This window comes from Xenopus laevis, chromosome 3L, assembly GCF_017654675.1.
Source record: "Xenopus laevis strain J_2021 chromosome 3L, Xenopus_laevis_v10.1, whole genome shotgun sequence".
Taxonomy (NCBI): Eukaryota; Metazoa; Chordata; class Amphibia; order Anura; family Pipidae; genus Xenopus; species Xenopus laevis.
The window spans coordinates 149,606,695-149,628,206 of NC_054375.1; the positions used below are offsets into that span (position 1 = coordinate 149,606,695).

The window sequence follows — 21,512 nt, forward strand, 5'->3', positions numbered from 1 at the left end:
GGAGTCAATTTATGCACAGTTACTGTTACTCAGATGCAGTTGAACTGCGGACTTTCAGCTTTAATTCAGTGAGTTGAACAAAAAGATTGCGTAAAAATGTGAGGAACTAAAGCCTTTTTTTAACACAATCATTTAATTTCTATGTGTTAATTGTCATTAACTCATATTCCTGCTGCTTGTGCTATGCTTCTTTAAAGGAGAAGGAAACCCCCAGGGCGCTAAACCCCACCCCCCCTCCCCTGTGCTGCCCCCCCTCCCTCCTCCCCCCTGGCCTACCTGTCCCCCTGGGCAAATGCCCCTAACTTTTTACTCACCCCTCTGCGCAGGTCCTGTCCACGGAGTACGCAGTCGCCATCTTCTCCCACGTGCGTCTTCTTCCTGCTCTGATTGGCGTTTTCTGGCGCATGCGCAGTAGGAACAGGTACCGGTACGGCTCTACTGCGCATGCGCCGAATGTCACGAAGTGAAATCGGAAAACTTTGTGACATTCGGCGCATGCGCAGTAGAGCCGTACCGGTACCTGTTCCTACTGCGCATGCGCCAGAAAACGCCGATCAGAGCAGGAAGAAGACGCGCGTGGGAGAAGATGGCGACTGCGTACTCCGTGGACAGGACCTGCGCAGAGGGGTGAGTAAAAAGTTAGGGGCATTTGCCCAGGGGGACAGGTAGGCCAGGGGGGAGGAGGGAGGGGGGGCAGCACAGGGGAGGGGGGGAGGGGTTTAGCGCCCTGGGGGTTTCCTTCTCCTTTAAAGGGGCAATTCTCTGCCCCATGCTGCCCAGGGCAGCTCCCACTATGCCGCCCCCTTCGCTCCTCAGCACTTACTGTTCTTGCACAGGAGCAGGTCCAGTACTAGTCGTTGCGCTCTCTGCACTAGTAGAGTTACATTTCCGATTTATTTTTTGCCGCCCCTGATAACTTGCGGGCTGCTGCCGCCTGAGGCAAGTTACTCAACATGCCTCATGGCATACCTCCCAACTGTCCTGTTTTCAGCAGGACAGTCCCGCTTTTGACAGCTCAACCCGCAGTCAAGGGTTTGTACTGGAAAGTCCCGATTTTCTCTGCACTGAACAGCAAAAAAAGATACAATGTTTCTAACTTAATTGGCTTTTGGCAGAGAGCCCAGAACACCCACGAGTTTCAGATAAGATACCTTTGTAACAATTTTGAGATAAGCAAATAAGTAATTGTAACAATATAAGATAACGGGTCCCTAGGGAGAAGTTAGACTCACAGCTTAAATGGCAATTCACCTTCATTAGCAAAACTGTAATAACTGAAAAAAAAACACAGAAATATGTTAACATTTTGAAAAATTAACATGCTAATTAGGGGTTGCGGCAAAAAATGGGCGTGGTCAAACTTTAAGACACTAAATCCAAAAGGAAGAATGTGAGGATCTCCAATTATCAAGAGCTAAATATTTGTTTTTAAAAAGTAGAAATTTATTAGGACATAAAATCTATCTTTGTTGTGATTGGGTACAGCCCCTTTATAAGATGTGTACAGGGGTGTGCCATTTAGCCTATGAGTAAGTGCCCTATCAGGCACAAAACACATTAGGTTTTATGTCCTAATAAAGTTCTACTTTTTTTTACAAAATATTTAGCTCTTGATTATTGGAGATCCTCACATTCTTCCTTTTGGATTTTGTGTCTTGGATTTTGCACCTTGGGACTGAGGTGAACTGTGAGTGAATCTCCTTGCTATTTACTTAACCAAGACATTTTTTGGTTTATTAGAGTGGTACCATTATATATTTTTTTTTCTTGTGGCAGCACACACTCCAATTTTTCTCATGTGGTCAAAATTTAGCCGCGATATGTGCGCAAATTTTTGTCGCTCTTTTTATTTATAAAATGGTGGGAGGTATGCTCATGGTAGCAGCGCCACTGTTTCTCTACTGTGTGCAGCCAAGAGGATTTGCATCGGGTACCCAGTGCAGCTTGAAGGCCTAATAAGGGAAAATTTGGGGTGAGAGTTTATTTGTACTCTGGGTACCCCTGGAACAAGAGCAGGGTGACTGTTACCCCAATGTTTCTATATATCTGTAACCTTGTTATGAGCTAAGGGGGCCCAGTCTGAAGGTCAGTTAGGGGGAGATTTGGGGGTGAGTGTTTATTTGTACCCTGGGTACCCCTGGAACTATAGCAGGGTGACTGTTACCCCAATGTTTCTATATATCTGTAACCTTGTTATGAGCTAAGGGGGCCCAGTCTGAAGGTCAGTTAGGGGGAGATTTGGGGTGAGTGTTTATTTGTACCCTGGGTACCCCTGGAACTATAGCAGGGTGACTGTTACCCCAATGTTTCTATATATCTGTAACCTTGTTATGAGCTAAGGGGGCCCAGTCTGAAGGCCAGTTAGGGGGAGATTTGGGGTGAGTGTTTATTTGTACCCTGGGTACCCCTGGAACTATAGCAGGGTGACTGTTACCCCAATGTTTCTATATATCTGTAACCTTGTTTTCAGCTAAGGGGGCCCAGTCTGAAGGTCAGTTAGGGGGAGATTTGGGGTGAGTGCTTATTTGTGCCCTGGGTACCCCTGGAACTATAGCAGGGTGACACCCCAATGTTTCTATATATCTGTAACCTTGTTATGAGCTAAGGGGGCCCAGTCTGAAGGTCAGTTAGGGGGAGATTTGAGGTGAGTGCTTATTTGTACCCTGGGTACCCCTGGAACTATAGCAGGGTGACTGTTACCCCAATGTTTCTATATATCTGTAACCTTGTTATGAGCTAAGGGGGCCCAGTCTGAAGGTCAGTTAGGGGGAGATTTGGGGTGAGTGCTTATTTGTACCCTGGGTACCCCTGGAACTATAGCAGGGTGACTGTTACCCCAATGTTTCTATATATCTGTAACCTTGTTATGAGCTAAGGGGGCCCAGCCTGAAGGTCAGTTAGAGTAAGGGTTTTTGTTTATTTAGAGTAAGATTTGGTTTAAACTGCTGCTCCAGATATGATTGAAATTGATGCAGAGTGCCATTAATTAATTAAGATTAATTGAAATCAGAAGGCTCTGAGGTTTCGATGTTATGTTTAGTTGTGACATATGGAACACAATAATGGCAAAACTATGATATTTAACAGGCTTGGGTAAATATGATACAGGCTTGAGGAGAATGGAAGACATTTTTCCAGCTTTTTTTTGTTGAGTTGCCACAAAAATAACCTGCCCCCAATCTCCCTTCCCGTGTGCCTTTTCTATGGACAACTTTTGCAGGTTGCCAACCAACAGTCTGAGGAAAACCAGTGTCAGTCTGATTTTTCTTTTTTTGTTTTTCCCACCTTTAGATAAACTAGTAGCTATGGAGGATATTCTTGGGCAATAGGATGACGTTTAAGTCTTTAGCAAGTAGTACGAACTAAGGAAGTAATATACATGGAGAATGAATTGAGAACAAGACAAAGGAGGTTGCTTCACTTTTCCCCACAAGTCAGGAGATACACTACATTTGTTCTCCATCAGATGTACCTCAACAAAAGCCCAATCACATGACTTGATGCAACAACAAAACAAAAGCCTTAATTACGCCCACAGGCCAACTACAACCAATGAAACGTTTCCTTTTTTCCCGCCAATTGTGTGCCGAGGCTTGACACGCATAACTCGACTTTCAGCCAATCAGCGTTAGAGTGGATCTGTTTGCGTATGGCTGACACGCTGACCAGGGTGCTGAGAGAGCTCTTAGGGTTCAAGGAGTACCCCAACCAAGAGAACTCCAGCACCATGCCGGCCCATGTTACCTCAGAGGTGTCCCCCGTGCTGCTCCTCGGACCTCCCGGCTGTGGGAAGAGCGGGCTCCTGTTTAGGGCAGGGCTGCTGGCAGCTGAGGAGGGTGCGGGGCCGGTAATATTTATATCCCGGGATCCCCTGCAGAAGCTGCCCGGGGGAGGGAGGGAAGCCCGAGATCCGCTCATACTCAAGGTGATTTTCTAGGCAAGGAGTTTGGTGGGTCGGTGTGTGGGGCAGGTCAGCTCTGTGGGGAAGGAGGGGACCAGAGGAAATGGCTGAGCCCAAGCGGGGACATAGTCTGAGGAGACAGAGACAGGGGGTCGCAGGGAAGGGGTCGGGGAGAGAATCAGATTTTGAGGGGTCGGGGAAATGGCTGCTAAGACAGTACTTTGTGTCTGGGGTATATAATGAGGTGAATGAAAAACAGCGCGTGAATGCCAGGGAAGATCTTCAGAAGGGGTGCAGATCTCCGGACTGAGAATTAAAATAGGCCCTGGCGTTTTAGGGACACAGAGGCCCAATCAGCCCACACAGAGGCACAAACAGCCCCCACCCGCCCACAAAATACTGACTTTCTATGGGACCTTATAGCAGCCCCTCTGGCATTAGCCAGAACCCACAGATTGCCAGTCCGGGCCTGGAGATGGCATGAGTGTTGATGTGGAACCTTAGGGCAAGGACGTATTATGAGGGGACGGAGTAAAGTCAAGTACCAAGGCAAAACCTTAGGTTGGGAGAATATTCTGAAGGGACAGAGAATGGGCCAGGGAAGATCTTTCCGATTTGGACATTGTGATGGGGTCGACTGTCAGGGAACTATATTCTCAGGGGTCAGAGAAAAGAACGTGGAGGAGGTGCCTGAAAACTGCTTGGGGGGGGGGGCATATTCTGAAGGGATATCGATTATAGACATGGGTGCCTGAACTGCAGTTTTAGACTTGTGAAGGTACTATGTGCCGGTGAAAATCTGGAGTAGGGTTGCTCAGATGATGGGAAGGTCAAAGAAACAGTAGGCTGCTAGGGCAAAGATGGGGAGCAGGCCCAGACTGTGGGTTCTGGCAAATGCCAGAGTGGCTGCTGTAAGTTGCCTTAGACAGTCACTATTTATTGGGCTGCTATATGGCCTGTTTGGGCCTCTGTGTACCTGAAATGACAGGGCCTATTTTGAATCTCAGTCCAGACCTGATGAGGAGGGTTGGCCAGCAGCCCCTTTCTAGTAAATCCAGCCAGCTATAATAGTTTTTGTTTGTGCATTAAGTGACACTAAGTGTATATTTATTGACATAGGACTAAAACATCTCCAGCGATCCATAGCAACCATTCAGCAATTATATTTCAACACTTACAAGTTAAACAAAAGCAAAGATTTTGCTTGATAATGTTAAAATGCATATATACCTAGTAGTGATGTGCGGGTCGGCTGGGTTCGGGCTGACCTTGGCACACCATTTGCGAGGGCGGGTTCGGTTTGAGCTATTCTGACTGCTCTCTCTGCCCACAACCTTACACTGCCGGCTTCCGGTTTTATAGGTGCGCGCCCGTCCATTTTGTGACATCAACGGCAGGGCAGGTTGGCATGTGTCTATAAATACAGGGGAGAAGCCTGGTGTGGGCAGGTTCAGGTTGGTTGCGGGCGAGTGTAGGTCGAGTTTTTCTCAACTCACACATGACTAATATCTAGAAATTGTGCCATGGACCCAAGGTGTTCATTGGGTTTAGCCGACTCCTGCATATTGCCCACCAAGAGTGTGTTCAGATGGAGGCTCGTAGCTTTGGTTGGCAGGTGGTATATCCTGGAGCATTTACTAAGACAGGTCTTGTATCAGATGCATCTTTAGGTATATTTTTTTTTTCTACTGATGGAGGTGTTTGGGGTTGCATTTTGGTCACAAGATTTTTAGGCTGTTTGACCAGTTGTAAATTGTGCCCATCTGGCCCACGTAGCATCGTGTGTGTGCCAAATTCACTGAGGAATTTCAGTGTATTTTTTTCTTTTTATCTAAACATACAGTACTTATTTTCAAATCTTCTGTTTGTAATATTGTTCTTCCAATATATTTACTTAGCAAAACAGCTCAGACTTGTTGAATGCAATAAGTATTTATTTCAGCTGCTGTTTTGTGGCAGTTTTTGATCTTACCACCTCTTCTTCCTGTAGCGAATCCGGTTTTTGTATCCGACGTCTCTCAGAGATCTTCTGCAGCTCGTCTCTTCCATGCACCTCTCCTTTTCGGCTCCTTCTTTAATTGTTGTGGACGGACTGGAACGCTACCTCACACATACTTGTCGCTCTGCTGACGGTGCCCTTATTTCCGGCCTTTTGCTAGACTCTGCTGCGCACTTAAAGTGTGGTCTCTTGGTATCTGCAGCACCACCTTCAGAGGGTGTTGATGGAGCATTTCTGGCTGTGGAACGATATTTTCCAGCCCAGTGCCATATCTATGCCGAGGTGACCAGTGAGCAGCAAGAGGGCACCTTTCACATAAGCTTCCCTTCCCATCTCCCAGCTTGTGTCCTACACACAGAAAAGGATGGAACTCTGAAAATATCTCTCCGAAACACTCCATCTTTGTGACCAGAACGTGAAAATTCAACACCTCATACTAAAGCATGCATAAATGATAAAATCATTCATGTACCATGTGCTGTGTTTGTAACTTTTGTATTTGCAAATGTTTCTCATATAGAATTATTATTTTATGTTTTAAAACACAAGGCTGCCACCAAAATATTTTGATGTGCCCTTACACTGACATCAAAAAGGTCTCAAAATAAGGATGCCCAGGAAAATTTTCAACTTATGACATATTTCTCAAAGTAGGCCTGTCATTTTTTCAGAATATATTTTGAGCAGCCTCTCCCAATTGTGATCTCTGTTGCATACTGTAAGCGGGCATTGGTAAATCGAGCAGCAGTTTTTCGAACAGGAAAGAAGCATAGTGAAAATATAATAACATTTTACTTTGAAATATATTTAAATTGAATATGCAAGAAAACCATGTTGTACTTGCTTTGTTGACAAACAATATTATTTATGATGAAGTACAGGAAAATGTACACAATTTAAATTGAATACAAAATGGTATTAGAGAATTACCATAATATATAATTTAGTAACAGTGTTTGCACAAAATTTAGTAATCCAAAGTAACCAGTCTGCAGGAAGCATGTGATGTGCAGGTCGACAATAGCGTTGACCCTACCATAACCCCCACCTGCCAAGACACATCTCTGATATCAAAAGTGGCAGGCAGGTGTACATCTACGAATAGAGGCTGCTGGAGGCATAGTAAGGTTGCGGCCAGGGAGAGCAGAAGGAAGAGCTCAACCCAGACCCAACCCGCTGGAAACACTGTGTAAATGTCAGCCCAACCTGTTTTGTTTTTGTTTTTTTTGGCCTGCACATCACTAATATTATACCAGGGGCTGATTTATGAATATTTAAAGGAGAACTAAATATAATATACTAAAAATGCTATATTTTACATATGGTGAAGATACTGCACCAGTCTAAAGCTTCAGCACCTCTTTAGGCTGGTGTAGTAATGATCCAGGTCTTCAAAGTTATCAAAGGAGCTCCCCATCTTGGATAATTTTAGGTGTGCCAGTGGCACTGCCTATGCTCCGTGTGCTCTGGGCAGCTGTTGAGAAACTAAGGTTAGGAGTTGTTGCAAATTATTAAGCAGAAAATATAGTTCATCTATCACAGAAGCTGAATGCTGCAGGGTTGATTATTAATTGCATCAACTGGATTCGGATGTAATGAGAATCTGACGTAATTACTAATCAGCCTTGTATAGTGACATTTATATTCTGTGACCGTTATTGTAAGTTGGCCTCAAAGCTCAGGTAAAAGAATTCAGCACGTAGAGCTGCTCCTGAAAGCCACTATGGGTATCCTCTGAGGCACAGATGTTTAATGCTGTGGCTTGTGGTGGCCTAGGGCTGGTACACAACTCCAAATTATTATGTGCAGCATTTCTATCCTACACAATTGTTGAATAGTAATAAATCAGCCCCCCTGTGGTATACAGTTTATGTTAAGTGAACGTAATAAGGGGACACATTTCAAACAATGCAAATTGACATCAGTGCAGATAACCACAGATTCTTGAAAAAATTATTGTAAAACTAAGGATCTTTTTGGTTGTTTTGATATTCCTGTTATAGCATATTTACACCTATTTAGCGTGTAATGATATATTTTGGTGGGTGGTCATATCTTGGATGCAGTCCTTTTAATGCTCCACCCAGAACAGGAAACCTAAATTCTACCACTGATCACTGTAAAAATAAGAAAATAGTATTTTTATTACAAAATTTTAAAAAAGAACATATAGTACAAATAGTAAAAGCAAAAGTAGTAAATATAAGAAAAAATAAGATTATTTATTCAATACTTAGCATTTTTTTGGGAAGGCTCTGGGATTAAGAAAAGAGGGGACCAAGCCGGCTGGCCCCCGCCCCCCTCCCGTGCATGCATGTGAGGTGACATCAGGGGGGTGGTGAGCATGCAGTGATAAGTTGCGACAAGGGCATGGGAGCCTGGACTTGGAGTAGGCAAAATAGGTACCTGCTCAGCTCCCCCATTATTGCCCCCTATGCAGATTTCTCTTCTTGCCTACCCATAGTTCCGGCTCTGGTTAACAGGTCTATGATTTTCCTCCGCCCCCACACACCTTTAAAAATGGAGGGGGGAAATATAATGAAATACATTTTGAAATCAAGTTCTTTGTCTTGCAACAACAAGGTTTATATACAAATATGTACATGCAATGGGTATATCCAGTATTTGTGGTCTGGATGCATGGTTCTCTGGTGAAGGCCATCTGCTTGACTACCCTAGCGAGATTAGGACTTTGTCCTAATATGTTCATAAAGGTCATCTTCAGTGATGAATGAGTCACTAAAGCTGCGCACACATTAGCCAACCACCGCATTTTGCTGAAGTCTAAGATTGTAAGCTGAGAGCAAGTCCCTCACATCCCTTGTTCTCATCATTGTTTGTCAATATGTTTAAAGGGATACTGTCATGGAAAATCAGTTAATAGTGCTGCTCCAACAGAATTCTGCACCGAAATCCATTTCTCAAAAGAGCAAACAGATTTTTTTATATTCAATTGTGAAATCTGACATGGGGCTAGACATTTTGTCAGTTTCCCAGCTGCACCAGTCATGTGACTTGTGTCTGCACTTTAGGACAGAATTACTTTCTGGCAGGCTGTTGTTTTTCCTCAGTGGGATCAGTCTCAGTGGGACTTGGCTTTTACTATTTAGTGCTGTTCTTAGATCTTCCAGGCAGCTGTTATCTTGTGTTAGGGAGCTGCTATCTGGTTACCTTCCCATTGTTCTGTTGTTTGGCTGCTGGGGGGGGGAAAGGGAGGGGGTGATATCACTCCAACTTGCAGTAAAGAGTGACTGAGGTTTATCAGAGCACAAGTCACATGACTGGGGGCATATGTGTAGCCCCATGTCAGATTTCAATATTGAATATAACAAAATCAGTTTGCTCTTTTGAAAAATGGATTTCAGTGAAGCATTTTGCTGGAGCAGCACTTTTAACTGATGCGTTTTGAAAAAAACATATTTTCCCATGACTATCACTTTAAAGTCTCGAGTAACTTGGAGGTGCTAAATAAATGATGAAAATGAAGAAACATGTTAATTGTATTATTTCTGAACAGTTTTTTGTACAGGCAGGCTTTCATTTATGCTTAGTTCCATTCATATTCATGCCAGTTTATCTTTCTCATCATTTACCTCCTGTCTACATGATGTTCCTCTGTTCAAATATTATTAAAGGCTGTTCTTTACCAAGGTTTTTTCCATGGAACCTGTCATCAGCTTTGTGAGTATATAGGGGCCAAGAAGTTTGTGATCGGACTGTTCTGATAAAAGTTGGGAGATGGTGGAGGGCTGTGCTCACCAGAGCTAGACATATCAAGGTAGGCATACTTCAGAGGCATACGGGGTGGGACAGGCCTTGGTTTGGGAGAGAGGAGACCCTCACAAGTCTGTAGTTCAGTATACTCAAAACTTGAGGGAATGCTCTGCTTCCCATCGGAGCTCACAGAATTTTCTCTAGAAACTCTATGTCGTTCATGCTCCATCCTTGGAGCCTCCACATATTCATCTTCTCTAAAGGCTTCACCTTGACTTCCGTCCCCTTCCAGAGAGTGCACTCTGTTGTTTGCCTTTACTGCAATCTGCCCCTTGCTGGTGTCCTCCAATACAACATCTTTATTTACAGTCTGCAATCTGGAGTCCATGCTTTCAGCACCCACTATGACAGTTTTATGCCTTTGAGCCTCTAACCACTCCAGAGAGCAAGGCATACGATTCTCGTCCAAAACCACATAACTGTCCTTCAATGGATTCGGGTTGAAAGATTGTGGAAGTGCAGCAGGGGGGAGCTCAGAAAGGACCTCCAGTGTAGATGAGGGATCTTCTTGAAAGACATGTCTGGAGATCCACAATAGGTAGGCATCGGCCTGACCAAGCCATAGCTGGACAACAAGAAACAAAAAGTTGGATTTATGAACTATATAAGCTATATGCAAAGTTATGTTCTTCATATTTTATCCTGAATGCACTTGTCTGTGATCCAAGGAGTGATTATGATTGTACAATAAAATCCACTGTAAAGATGAGGTGAAGAATATCAAATGCAATGGTTCATGAAATTATAGTGTAAAAACGTAACAATACCTTAAAATTTCCTTTATGTGTTGTGAAGAGCCCCTGGAAATTATTCTCTGGGGTGGGAACCTGCGGCCAGACCTTGTGTTTTAGGTACCTGAAAAGAGAAGCGTGGAATTAGGTTCCTAAGCAGAAAATTAGTAAGAAAGAAAAGATGTGTCCTAGCAATGCTGGTCTTACATGCCATGTCTCATGAAGATGTAAACTCCAACTCCAGCGATTAAGGCCACAAAAATAGCAATACTCAACAACAGAAGAAGGCGTAGATCTATCAGAGAGAAAGGTATTGAGTCAACATGATGAAAACCAACCTTCGACCAAAGATTCCTATAATGCACATTAATGGACACCTATCAGCCAAAGATTTCCCTGACCACAAAAAGAAGGCCCCCTGTGAGCTCTATACCACCCTCCCTCCCGTAAAGGCAGCCATGTTTAGTGACGTGGGCATGCATGCCATGTTACACAACTAGATAAAGCTGTGCCACATGCTCCAACATCGCTGCCCACACCAGGAGCTCCCTCCTGCTGTGGGTACCTTAGAGATACCAGAGAGCGTGCTCTATTTGCCTGCACCTTTGGTGGAGAAAGTAATTTTTTTGTTCCCTTTAATGTATACCCTCTACCATCTGAAATAATGAGCTTCAATCATCTGTCACCTGCCTTACTGTTGTGTGCCCTAATAAAGGCGCTGATAATACATAAGCAACGCCCCCATCAGGACAGAACTCATATAACACTTGTGCTCAGTACAGATCTTGCTCTAGTCACACCATTGATACTTTATCCAGTGATGAACAACTTTTAAGAAACCTGACCACTCACCAATAATGGTCGCTATGGTAATAGGTGCCGTCCAATCACTCCAGTAGCCGTTATATGAAACACCATCTGCTTTGCATCTTACTGTGACAGTGTATGCAGCTGGGACAATGTCAGTGAGAAAAATCTCTGTATTTCCTGCTTCCACCTCCACCTGCCACATCAAGAGTAAGAGTGAATATCTGCACATTTGTAATAAAAAGATTTCTAGGTATAATGATTTGGTGTGATTTTACCAAGAATATCAAAAGCTGGACATATACAGGATGCGCTGCTCATTTTTCTTGGTTAGGAGATAAGCTCAACAATCTAGCAGATCTTAGCCAAGTTGGCCACCCAAGTGGAGTCCCTTGGGCCAATGATCAGACCATCGATGGCAGACTGAGTATCTATATACTGATAATGATCCAATCAGTCTATATAATAGGACTGAGTACCTAAATAATGATTTTCCCGCTCTGTATAATAAGACTAAGTACCTGTATGCTGATAATGATTTGCCCATTCTGTATAATGGGACTGAGTAACAATATGCTGATAAAGATCTGCCTGCTCTGTAGGTGCAAATGAAACAAGCTTGCACTGGGCAGGTATGTACCATTTTCACCTGATTCATCCTTACCGTCTGCACATCAGCACCTGGAGTCGAATAGTTGACCTGATATTTGATCTCGTTGTTTATGTCGTGATTCTTTTGAAAGTGTGGGGGTTTCCATGATATCAGAAGTCCCCGTGGATCCTGCTTCTCCTTTACCGTCACATTTAAAGGGGGATTCAGCAACACTTTAATAACAAAAAGGAAAATAAGCCACGGACCCCTGAACACAGTTTTTCATCGTGCTAATCTCACCATACCTTACCCACCAAATTTTTTTGAAAGTCTTTTATATTTATAGACCTGGCATGAATAACAAGGGGGTTGGGAGTAACACGGCTGAACATAATAGGGCACAATGTGGGTGTATTTAAAAACTTCTGCAAGTGGGGCATACCGAATGTTGTTTTTAAAGGAGAAGGAAAGTCGTTTGCCAGTTGTGGTGCTCTTTGGAAGAACCCCGAACCAGTACAGTTTTCTGCTGATAGGAGCACAGGCCCGGTTATATTCTTAAGGTGACCATAGACACATGGATCCTATCGTACGAATTGAGGATTCGTACGATTTTTAGATCGTGTGTGGCGTGTGCCGACATCTTTCGTCCGGCGGAGATCGGTCGATCGGTCAGGTTTGATTTTGACCCGACGATCCCGCTGGAGCCCACGGCACATCGTAATTGGATCGTTCGGCCATACGGCCGAACAATCAGATTACCCCCGATATAGCTATGTTTGTTAATGGCATATTGGGAGAAAGATCCGCTCGTTTGGCGATGTGGCCAAACGAGCGGATCTTTGCATCTATGGCCACCTTTACCCTTTACATTTAAAGGTGGCCATACACAGGCCGATAAAGGCTGCCAACAGTCCAAGTTGACAGCTTATTGGTCCATGTATGGGGCCCTTTGACTGTTTTGTTGATGTTTGTTTGTTGATGCGTTCCCGCAATCCGACCGCCCGTTTACCCTTCCTTATGATCCAATTATTGGGCTCGCCCAAGGAGCGGATCTCTCAGTGTATGGCCACCTTAAGACCTACTCAGGGGCGTAACTATAGAGGAAGCAGACCCTGCGGTTGCAGGGGGGCCCAGGAGTGTAGGGGGCCCAGTGAGACCCTAATTAATTAGCAATTTTAATATATCTTGGTAAAATAAGCCAACTTATAAATATTTTGGGGCCCTAAATTGAATTTGCTATGGGGCCCAGTAACAACTAGTTACGCCACTGGACCTACTCATTAAGAAACCAATATGGCCAAAATCAGATCATAACGAGGGCTTACAGCCAGCCATCAAAAGAGTACAACATCAACAAGCTGTTGTGGTTCTTGCCCAACAGGATTTGCAAACTTGCCAAATACTGGTTTAGTAGGCTGTCAGAAAGGACTTTAAGATGCTGATTGCATTTACTGACTCTGATGGATATCTAATTGAGGCTTTGTCCAATATTTATCTGGGTGGCTGCAGAACATGCAAACCACCTTAATATTGCAAAGACAAACCCAGCGCCCTGTTATATATGATCTGTAGATGTCAACTGGTTTACAACAAATTTGTGCAGGGTTGACAGCCTGTTATAAATCTTTGAGGTGAATTACAAATCTATCCTTCTCGATTTAATGTCTACTTTGCTGGTAAACAAAATGAAGAATAAGATATAAGAATAAAGGTTGCAGGGGCTTCTTACCAAGTTCATTAATATAGATCTCCCTGGCAGTCTGGCACTTGTGGCACGGGTATGCAGAGATGGTGATCCCAGCGAAAAGGACAACATCAGTTACTGGAAACTCACAGATGTACCACCATGTGTTATTAGATGCAACCTCTGTCCTGAGCTGGCACCACTTTATTTGGTCACTGAGTAGGAAACAGGAGAACGGCATAAGGAAATATGGACAAAATGTATTTACAAGACACTCACCCCAGGTTACCCATAAATCTCCTACCAATATGCCAGTAATGTGCCATGTCCCATAGCTTCCCCCTGTCTGTGGCACTGTATCACCCTGCAGTGGGAGGGACAGACTCATGTCCCATAGTTCCCTCCTGTCTGTGTCACTGTATCACCCTGCAGTGGGAGGGACAGACTCATGTCCCATAGTTCCCTCCTGTCTGTGTCACTGTATCACCCTGCAGTGGGAGGGACAGACTCATGTCCCATAGTTCCCTCCTGTCTGTGTCACTGTATCACCCTGCAGTGGGAGGGACAGACTCATGTCCCATAGTTCCCTCCTGTCTGTGTCACTGTATCACCCTGCAGTGGGAGGGACAGACTCATGTCCCATAGTTCCCTCCTGTCTGTGTCAATATGTCTGTGGTAGATTATTTCTGCACTCACTCTTCAGAATAGGAATAGGATGCATTTTTCCTTCTTTCTCCCTCCCAGAAGCAGATAAAATCATTCAGGTCCCGTGTAAAGCAATGTGGATTCTGATACTCCTCAGGAATTTTCTCAGATACTGGATGGAAACAAAATGAATACATATTCTAAAAGTCTAAATGTTATCTTCATGGTAGCCCAGTTTTCAATTGGTGTATTGCTGATATTGCTTAACGGATACATAAAATCATTAATATGTGGCATTTTTTAAGGCATGGACATACTCATACTGGAAGTAAATACAAAGGGAGGGGAGGCAGCACTGGATCTTATGCCTCAAGTACAGCATAGAAATCTTAATAACAAGTTGTGTAAGTGGATCACCAGGCCAGTGTAGGGGGAGAGTAATAAGGTGTACAATACTGGTTGGTGCACCACAGAGATTTTACATGTTCTTTTCCTTTAAAGGGGTTGTTCACCTTCAAAAACTTTTTTTTGCAATTCACTTGGTTTCAGATAGTTCACCAGAAATAATGACTTTTTCCAATTACTTTCTATTTTCTATTTGTGACCGGTTTTCTAATATTGAAGTGTAAGTTTTGTTTTTCACCTTTTTATGTCTTTTCTAAAGCAGTTCTGATACATTTAGTTGATACATTTCTTATCTTTGTCTCTGCTGAGCAAAATCCATGAGTTTCATTAAGGGTCAGGCCACACAAGCAGATTCATGGAGATCAGTCGCCCCAGTGACAAATCTCCTCTTCTTCAGGGGGACAATCTCCACGAACTGCCTTCCCCCTGCCCACCACTGACTAAAATATATATTGCCTGGGGGGAGGCACACACGGCACTTCATTTTCCAAAGTCGCCCGAAGTTTCCTCGTGAGGCAACTTTGGCCAACTTCGTAAAATGAAGCACCGCGGGTGCCTTCCCCTAGGCGATTTTCATTTTAGCCAGTGGAAGGCAGTTCGGGGACATTGTCGCCCCTAAGAAGAGGAGATTTGTCACTGGGGGACTAATCTCCCTGAATCTGCTCGTGTGGCCAGACCCTAAAAGCAGGTAAAAGATGGAAAGCTATTGAAAAAAGTCTTTATTTCTGGTGATGAATCTGAAAAAAAACCCTCTACTGATAAAATTGTTTGGAAGGTGAACAATATAAATACTGTCACATTTAAGTAAACGTTTAGAATGTTATAATGTATAATATCCTGTTCCACTAACCCCTCCCCTGAGCCCCTTATTGTCCCTGTAACTCCTTATTCCACTAACCCCTCCCCTGAGCCCCTTATTGTCCCTGTAACTCCTTATTCCACTAACCCCTCCCCTGAGCCCCTTATTGTCCCTGTAACTCCTTATTCCACTAATCCCTCCCCTGAGCCCCTTATTGTCCCTGTAACTCCTTATTCCACTAACCCCTCCCCTGAGCTCCTTATTGTCCCTGTAACTCCTTATTCCACTAACCCCTCCCCTGAGCCCCTTATTGTCCCTGTAACTCCTTATTCCACTAATCCCTCCCCTGAGCCCCTTATTGTCCCTGTAACTCCTTATTCCACTAACCCCTCCCCTGAGCTCCTTATTGTCCCTGTAACTCCTTATTCCACTAACCCCTCCCCTGAGCCCCTTATTGTCCCTGTAACTCCTTATTCCACTAACCCCTCCCCTGAGCCCCTTATTGTCCCTGTAACTCCTTATTCCACTAACCCCTCCCCTGAGCCCCTTATTGTCCCTGTAACTCCTTATTCCACTAACCCCTCCCCTGAGCCCCTTATTGTCCCTGTAATTTCTTATTCCACTAACCCCTCCCCTGAGCCCCTTATTGTCCCTGTAACTCCTTATTCCACTAACCCCACCCCTGAGCCCCTTATTGTCCCTGTAACTCCTTATTCTACTAACCCCTCCCCTGAGCCCCTTATTGTCCCTGTAACTCCTTATTCCACTAACCCCTCCCCTGAGCCCCTTATTGTCCCTGTAACTCCTTATTCCACTAACCCCTCCCCTGAGCCCCTTATTGTCCCTGTAACTCCTTATTCTACTAACCCCTCCCCTGAGCCCCTTATTATCCCTGTAACTCCTTATTCCACTAACCCCTCCCCTGAGCCCCTTATTGTCCCTGTAACTCCTTATTCCACTAACCCCTCCCCTGAGCCCCTTATTGTCCCTGTAACTCCTTATTCCACTAACCCCTCCCCTGAACCCCTTATTGTCCCTGTAACTCCTTATTCCACTAACCCCTCCCCTGAGCCCCTTATTGTCCCTGTAACTCCTTATTCCATTAACCCCTCCCCTGAGTCCCTTATTGTCCCTGTAACTCCTTATTCCACTAACCCCTCCCCTGAGCCCCTTAAAGTCACTATAAAACTATATTACAGTAATGTAGCTAATAAGTTAAAATCTGGAATGTTATATTTACAGTAAACAGGCTCCTGTATGTCACACTTCTGCAAAACATCTTATTTACAATCCTGTTACAGCCAAGAAATATAGAACAGTACAGAAAGTTCAAAAACAATGCTGGTTTTACCCTGCCTTCCCTCTCTCTGTGTGTCTGGAGCTGTAGATAAGAACAGCAATGACACAAACATGTTATTATGACATAGAATGTCACATGACCTTCTTCCCGGGCAGGGAGGCTGAACATGTGATCATGTATGTAAGTATGTATGCATTATATGTGTGTGTGAGCTTTTTTATATTAAAATAATTGGATACAGATACATGTTACTGTTATAAAGCACTTTTACCCTGGCTGAACTGACCCTTTAACCCATTATACACATCGCTCTCATTAGGGCACTTTGCATCCCAGTGGCTCTGACCCTTTAACCCATTAAATCCTTCCTGTCATTAGAGCACTCTATTCCCCACAGGGTCTGACCCGTTAACCCATTACACACCTTTCTTCCATTAGGGCACTTTGTTCCCCAGTTGAACTGGTCCTTTAACCCATTAAACACTTTATTGTCATAAGGTCACTATGCTCCTCAGTGGGACTGACCCTTTAACCCATTAAACACCATCTGGTCATTTGGTTGCTTTTCTCCCCAATTGAACTGACCCTTTAACCCATTAAACACCATCCGGTCATTAGGTTACTTTGCTCCCCAGTGGGATTGACCCTTTAACCCATTAAACACCATCCGGTCATTAGGTTACTTTGTTCCCCAGTAGGACTGACCCTTTAACCCATTAAACACCATGCGGTCATTAGGTCACTTTGCTCCCCAGTGGGACTGACCCTTTAACTCATTAAACACCATCCGGTCATTAGGTTACTTTGCTCCCCACTGACCCTTTAACTCATTAAACACCATCCAGTCATTAGGTTACTTTGTTCCCCAGTAGGACTGACCCTTTAACCCATTAAACACGATGCGGTCATTAGGTCACTTTGCTCCCCAGTGGGACTGACCCTTTAACCCATTAAACACCATCCGGTCATTAGGTTACTTTGCTCCCCACTGACCCTTTAACTCATTAAACACCATCCGGTCATTAGGTTACTTTGTTCCCCAGTAGGACTGACCCTTTAACCCATTAAACACGATGCGGTCATTAGGTCACTTTGCTCCCCAGTGGGACTGACCCTTTAACCCATTAAACACCATCCGGTCATTAGGTTACTTTGCTCCCCACTGACCCTTTAACTCATTAAACACCATCCGGTCATTAGGTCACTTTGCTCCCCAGTGGGACTGACCCTTTAACCCATTAAACACCATCCGGTCATTAGGTTACTTTGCTCCCCACTGACCCTTTAACTCATTAAACACCATCCGGTCATTAGGTTACTTTGTTCCCCAGTAGGACTGACCCTTTAACCCATTAAACACGATGCGGTCATTAGGTCACTTTGCTCCCCAGTGGGACTGACCCTTTAACCCATTAAACACCATTCGGTCATTAGGTTACTTTGCTCCCCAGTGGGACTGATCCTTTAACCCATTAAACACCATCCGGTCATGCCGATACTTTGCTCCCCAGTAGGACTGAGCCTTTAACCCATTAAACACCATCCGGTCATTACGTTACTTTGCTCCCCAGTAGGACTGACCCTTTAACCCATTGAACACCATCCAGTCATTAGGTTACTTTGCTCCCCAGTAGGACTGACCCTTTAACCCATTAAACACCATCCGGTCATTAGGTTACTTTGTTCCCCAGTGGGACTGACCCTTTAACCCATTAAACACCATCTCGGCATTAGGTTACTTTGTTCCCCAGTGGGACTGAGTACCAGGATGTGCACTTACTGTGTCGAAGGAATTCAGGAGTCATTGTTGGGTCTTCAGCAGTCCCCGTGGATAGAAGCACCCAAAAGGCCAATAGAAAGGGCACAGTCCTCCAATGTGCGGTGCTGAATAAAAGGGAAGATGGGGCACCCATTGCAGGGATCTTCCCAGGATTGCTGTAGTTTAATGGGGTCTTTCCCAGTGCATTGCTCTCTGTCCTCTCTTTGCTGTGAGGCATCTGCTACTGTCTCCATGTGCCTTTGTACCCACCCCCTTCTGCACCTCCCTATATCTCTCTAGCCATATACTCCACCCTCGCACCCCAGTGAATTTCAGCTGAGTATCTCAACAGAAACTTTTTTCTACTATTGCAGTGTAAGATAAGAGGATTTGTGTACAGCAGTGTGTGCAGGGACAGAGCTGTGAGTAAGAGCTGTGAGTAAGAGTCAGTACAGACAGTGAGTGAGTGCAGGGACAGAGCTGTGAGTAAGAGTTGTGAGTAAGAGTCAGTACAGACAGTGAGTGAGTGCAGGGACAGAGCTGTGAGTAAGAGCTGTGAGTAAGAGTTGGTACAGGCAGTGAGTGAGTGCAGGGACAGAGCTGTGAGTAAGAGCTGTGAGTAAGAGTCAGTACAGACAGTGAGTGAGTGCAGGGACAGAGCTGTGAGTAAGAGTCAGTACAGGCAGTGAGTGAGTGCAGGGACAGAGCTGTGAGTAAGAGCTGTGAGTAAGAGTCAGTACAGACAGTGAGTGAGTGCAGGGACAGAGCTGTGAGTAAGAGCTGTGAGTAAGAGTCAGTACAGACAGTGAGTGAGTGCAGGGACAGAGCTGTGAGTAAGAGTCAGTACAGGCAGTGAGTGAGTGCAGGGACAGAGCTGTGAGTAAGAGCTGTACAGGCAGTGAGTGAAGTGAGAGGGTTGTGTTGAGGGTCAGTACTGGGTGGCAGAGGGTGCAGAGACAAAGCTAAGTTAGCAGTCCTTACAGACATGGGAGAGTGTGTGATGTTTTGGACTATGGCACATTTGGTTTTGGTGTTAAACTACATTAATGAATGATTATTTTCTCATTTCTACTTGATAAGGGGATTCCAAAACCGGACCAATCTTATATTAAAGAAACCCTTCCTGTGCTGATGGTGAAACCTTCTTTCCTCCTGTCTCAGGGGATGTAATGCTTTCACCCATCTCCAAGTAAAAAAAGTTAATTTAAATGTGTACATGTTGATCAAATCACCTCTGTTCCAAGGACAGCTCTGCTTTGTATAGCCTAGCAATATAAGGGCCAATATAAACCGCCTAATTGGTTCCTCCTTGGTCAGCTACTTACTGGCCCATGTATGGGGCTCACCCAAAATGTAGCTAAAAAATCTCATCAGGTAAAGACCACACTGGGCTGTTGATCTCTCCTGCTGTAGACCATGATGATGGAAAACCATACAGCCAACCCTATGACTATTCAGGCCCATGTCTGCTATCTGGTAGTTACGCCACTATCTCCAGCTTTATTCATGTATAAGATGTTGTAATAGATTCTAATATACAGCAGAGTCAGCCCCGTCCTCCATAAACCCAAAATCCTCTTTTCATGCTACGCCTTATACTCCCCCTGCTTCCCTGAACCAGAGAGTGGCATTTTATCCAAAAATGAACTTTATTTATAGTTTCCTCCCATATTCCCTGAAATCTCCTTCACTTCCCAGTGTCTAAGTACAAATGTGAACCAATAGTGCTGGTTCATCCTTGGTTGCCAAGATTACTCTGCGTGGAAGACGACTTGAAAAGGGTCTGCGCCAAAAGCTAAAACAAAAATAAACTGGTTTCCAGTTGCCAGAGCTAATGAACCTAGCAACAGAGGACTCTGGTGCAAATTCACTAAAGGGAAAATTTTCGCCAGTGAAGGCTCCGCCACACTTTGCACCACTTCGTCAGGCATAAATTCGCTATCACTACGCTAATTCACAAAAATGCAAAGTTGCATCTCTGCAGCCGAAGTTTCGCTAGACAGGGTCGGACTGGGGGGGCCCCGCCCGACCCCTACTGTGAAGCACACCGGAGTGCGCGCATGCTGCCACACTCGGGGCATCGCGCATGCACAGGCTAAACTGCGCCAATTTTTTTTTTTACGATTTCAGAATGGAGAGAGGGGGTCTGGCCCGGAGGGGGCCCATGAGGGTCGGGGCCCACTGGGTTTTTTCCCGGTGTCCCGCCGGGCCAGTCTGACACTGCCGCTAGCGTTAACTCGCCCAACATTTCCTATAGAACTTTCTCTAACGTTCATTTCTGCCTAGTGAAACTAGATACATACTCTTATGCTTAGGACAATTTGAATAGGGCGGGTACATACAGGTCATATATACGTCTTTATTAGAGATGTTGGTGCAAATGCTTGAAGTGGACACTATTATTTATAATATTTGTAATTATTATTACAAATATCTAAGGAACTATAATAAAGACTAAAAGATCCACTAATGCCCTAGACATGAGACCACCCTAAAACTAATGTGGCATGACCCTCAAATGGTTGGGAAAGAAATGTTAAGACAAAAATCTTTAATAGTTAGGACTTCTGAAGGCAATCCCACTTTAAAAATATGAAAAAACACCAGCGTTTTTCAGAACTTTTATAACTTTCTGGCATACAGGATATGATGTCACTGACATAAGATTAAGGAGAATGTACCTTCACCAGGTCTAAGCTGGCGAAGGAAACTCTGGCGAAAAAGTTCTGTAAAATTTGCACTTTAGTGAATTTGCGGTGTATTAATAATTTGCCTGAGTGAAAATTCACATGAAACTGCGCTAGCAACTGTCTCTTTCGCTAGTGAATTGTCCCCTACGCCTGTTAGTAAATTGACGATTTCCCTACGAATGGGATTTCTGACGATTTCACTAGCGACGGCCACTTCATCCTTTAGTAAATTTGAATGTTAAATCAGAATGTTAATGTTAGATGCAGGGAATTTGTATATAAATTAGAGAAGGATAATCCCAAAATGTGGGCCTGTGAGTGACCCTTTAATACTGCCTACTACAGACTCTGCAGCACCAGCATTAAGGTGCCATTGTGGCAAAACGGCGGATGTTACCATCCTGGGTTTCTCTCTGATCCATGCTA

The 21,512-nt window shown here is 44.4% G+C and overlaps 2 protein-coding genes across 2 annotated transcripts; one reads left to right on the forward strand and one right to left on the reverse strand.

Moving 5' to 3' along the window:
• The first annotated feature begins 3,611 nt into the window (after positions 1-3,611).
• On the forward strand, positions 3,612-6,374 carry swsap1.L (SWIM-type zinc finger 7 associated protein 1 L homeolog). The gene is made up of 2 exons (XM_018253686.2): positions 3,612-3,925; positions 5,892-6,374. Exons 1-2 carry the CDS (start codon positions 3,650-3,652, stop codon positions 6,306-6,308), a joined length of 693 nt encoding a protein of 230 aa, XP_018109175.1. The 5' UTR covers positions 3,612-3,649; the 3' UTR covers positions 6,309-6,374.
• A 1,652-nt stretch (positions 6,375-8,026) lies between these two features.
• Positions 8,027-18,612, reverse strand: epor.L (erythropoietin receptor L homeolog). Its single transcript, NM_001095704.1, is given in 8 exon segments — positions 8,027-10,239; positions 10,442-10,529; positions 10,613-10,700; positions 11,258-11,408; positions 11,877-12,037; positions 13,534-13,703; positions 14,185-14,305; positions 18,418-18,612. Coding segments are annotated over 8 exon segments (1,578 nt in total). The 5' UTR covers positions 18,551-18,612; the 3' UTR covers positions 8,027-9,573.
• Between the last annotated feature and the right edge of the window lie 2,900 nt (positions 18,613-21,512).

Excerpts from the sequence above, each read along its gene's own strand:
- swsap1.L (XM_018253686.2), top strand. The coding sequence starts at position 3,650 with ATGGCTGACACGCTGACCAGGGTGCTGAGAGAGCTCTTAGGGTTCAAG. Across the intron at positions 3,926-5,891 it reads GAGATCCGCTCATACTCAAG|CGAATCCGGTTTTTGTATCC; the intron begins GTGATTTTCTAG and ends TTCTTCCTGTAG.